The sequence below is a fragment of the Priapulus caudatus genome, unplaced genomic scaffold (genome assembly GCF_000485595.1).
Source record: "Priapulus caudatus unplaced genomic scaffold, Priapulus_caudatus-5.0.1 Scaffold427, whole genome shotgun sequence".
In the NCBI taxonomy this organism is placed as follows: domain Eukaryota; kingdom Metazoa; phylum Priapulida; class Priapulimorpha; order Priapulimorphida; family Priapulidae; genus Priapulus; species Priapulus caudatus.
This window is the reverse complement of record NW_014577488.1, coordinates 136561-138555: the sequence shown is the minus strand read 5'-3', so window position 1 is coordinate 138555 and position 1995 is coordinate 136561. Positions and strand designations below refer to the sequence as shown.

At 48.7% G+C, this 1995-nt stretch overlaps 1 protein-coding gene across 1 annotated transcript in view; it reads left to right on the top strand.

Moving 5' to 3' along the window:
- The first annotated feature begins 368 nt into the window (after positions 1-368).
- Positions 369-1995, top strand: part of LOC106810286 (tankyrase-like protein) — a 63459-nt gene continuing 61832 nt past the window's right edge. The window contains exons 1-2 of the mRNA XM_014813583.1: positions 369-471; positions 1215-1326. Of these exons, the coding sequence (XP_014669069.1) occupies positions 369-471; positions 1215-1326 (215 nt within the window). The remainder of the gene's footprint in view (positions 472-1214; positions 1327-1995) is intronic.

The following is a 1995-nucleotide window of genomic DNA, read 5'->3' as shown; positions in this document are numbered from 1 at the left end:
TTACGCACGACTGAAATTTTACGTTTATAATCGTAGCAACAGACCTCAGATGAGCCCAGACGCTCTGCGGCTCTTGTTACACTTTGTACCTCGAGACGGCGGTGAGTCTCCATCCTCGTGTTTTTCGGGCGTTTTGTTTGTTTCCTCACTTTGTCACCTTTTGCCGAAAGATCACTAATACGTCGTTACGAATATTGCAATAACCAATCCCCACCGTAAAATTCACGGCGACGGGCGATTCCCCGAGCGCATGCGCCACAAGACATTCGCGAATTTCCATCAAAGATGGGGGGGGTCGTAGCGGCTTATGCCATCTTCTCGAGCTGCGTTTGTTTCGTTGCCGGGGGCGACAGGTGGCGAAGAAGCTGATGGAGCGCGGTGTTCCGCTGGACCAGACCGACGACAAGGGATGCCTGCCGCTGCACTACGCCGCCGCTCAGCACAACATCCCACTCATCCACTTCTTCGCAGGTAACTAGCGCGGGGTCGCGTTCTCCGCCGAACAGCGCGCGCGGGGTCGCGACCTTCGCCGAGCAGTGCGCGCGGGGTCGCGATGTCTAAACGATCGCGACCAACGATCTTCACGTTTAGGTTTACGATGAAATTTCTGTTCTGTTGTCGAAACGATTGTGGCCAGGGTGACATTTGTGACCACAAAGAAATTTCCGTGGTGTTGTCACGATGCTAGTCCTGATAAGGTTTTTTCTTGTAAGATATTTTTTGTGTCGAGAAGTATAAGTCTGTTTCTAAGAGCGATTTCTGTTGTAGTGGTTTGGGAGAAAAACAGTTGAGCTAGTACTAATCTTATCAGGCAGTCAGGAGTGGATAATAGAGATCTGTAACTACTACATTTGTGATACTCTGGAGTTTCTAAAAACATGCGTCGAAGGATTTAAACATCCTCGTCTTTAGATGTTTTTTACTTGTAGTAACAAATCAATCAAAATCATACCGATTATTTTTATTTTTTATTTTTTCACATTGGTTAACATATACAACATTTACACGTTTAAAATGATTGAGTGTGAGCCAAGTGCGCTTGTCATAAAGATTTCTTGCACGGCCCCATCGCTGAAACTTTGTACGGGCCACTGCAAGTAACGAATCCAGGGCTGTCTCCATTGAATTTCCTCTAGTGTAGAATTCCATGTGAAATTCCTCTCCGCTAGTGTAGACTGATACGTTAACGCGTTGATGGTGTGTGCGCATTACAGAGCACTGTAAGAAGGAGCTGCTCGACCAGCCCGACAAGGCCGGCTTCACTCCACTCGCCGCCTCGCTGCTCTACTTCGCAAGCAACCGAGACAAGAGTAAATGGGACATCAGGTGAGTTAAGGAGGCGGTCTCTGCACGTGCTTTCAATTTCTAAGTAATTTTCGCAAGCAACCACAACAAGAGTAAATGGGATATCAGGTGAGTTAGGTGGGCGAGGCAGTCCCAGCGAGTGCGCCCGGTTTCGAAGTTGTCTTTTTCGCAAGCAACCGTGACAACAGTAAATGGGATATCAGGTGAGTTAGGTGGGTGGGGCAGTCCCAGCGAGTGCTCCCGGTTTCGAAGTTGTCCTTTTCGCAAGCAACCGTGACAACAGTAAATGGAATATCAGGTGAGTTAGGTGGGCGAGGCAGTCCCAGCAGGTGTCATTTTTGCAAGCAACTGCGACAACAGTAAATGGAACATAGTGAGTTAGGTGCGCTGTGCGTGCTCCCGGTTTCAAAGTTGTCGGCTTCGCAAAGTGTGAACTGTTTGCGAGTGTTCACGTCATCTCGTCACCGCTGTCGTTCGATGTCTCGTAGAGGGAAATGGTCTTTCATGCTTCTTATGTTTCTTTTTCGGAGGCTATAACCACGTGTTGTGTGTGCACGTGCGTGCGTGCATGCGTACGTGCGTGCATGCGTGTGTGTGGTGACACGTGTGTTATCGAGTGTTATACTATAGGAGCTTTATGGTATACACTGTGTGTGTTTGTGCGCGTGCGTGCATGCGTACGTGCGTGCA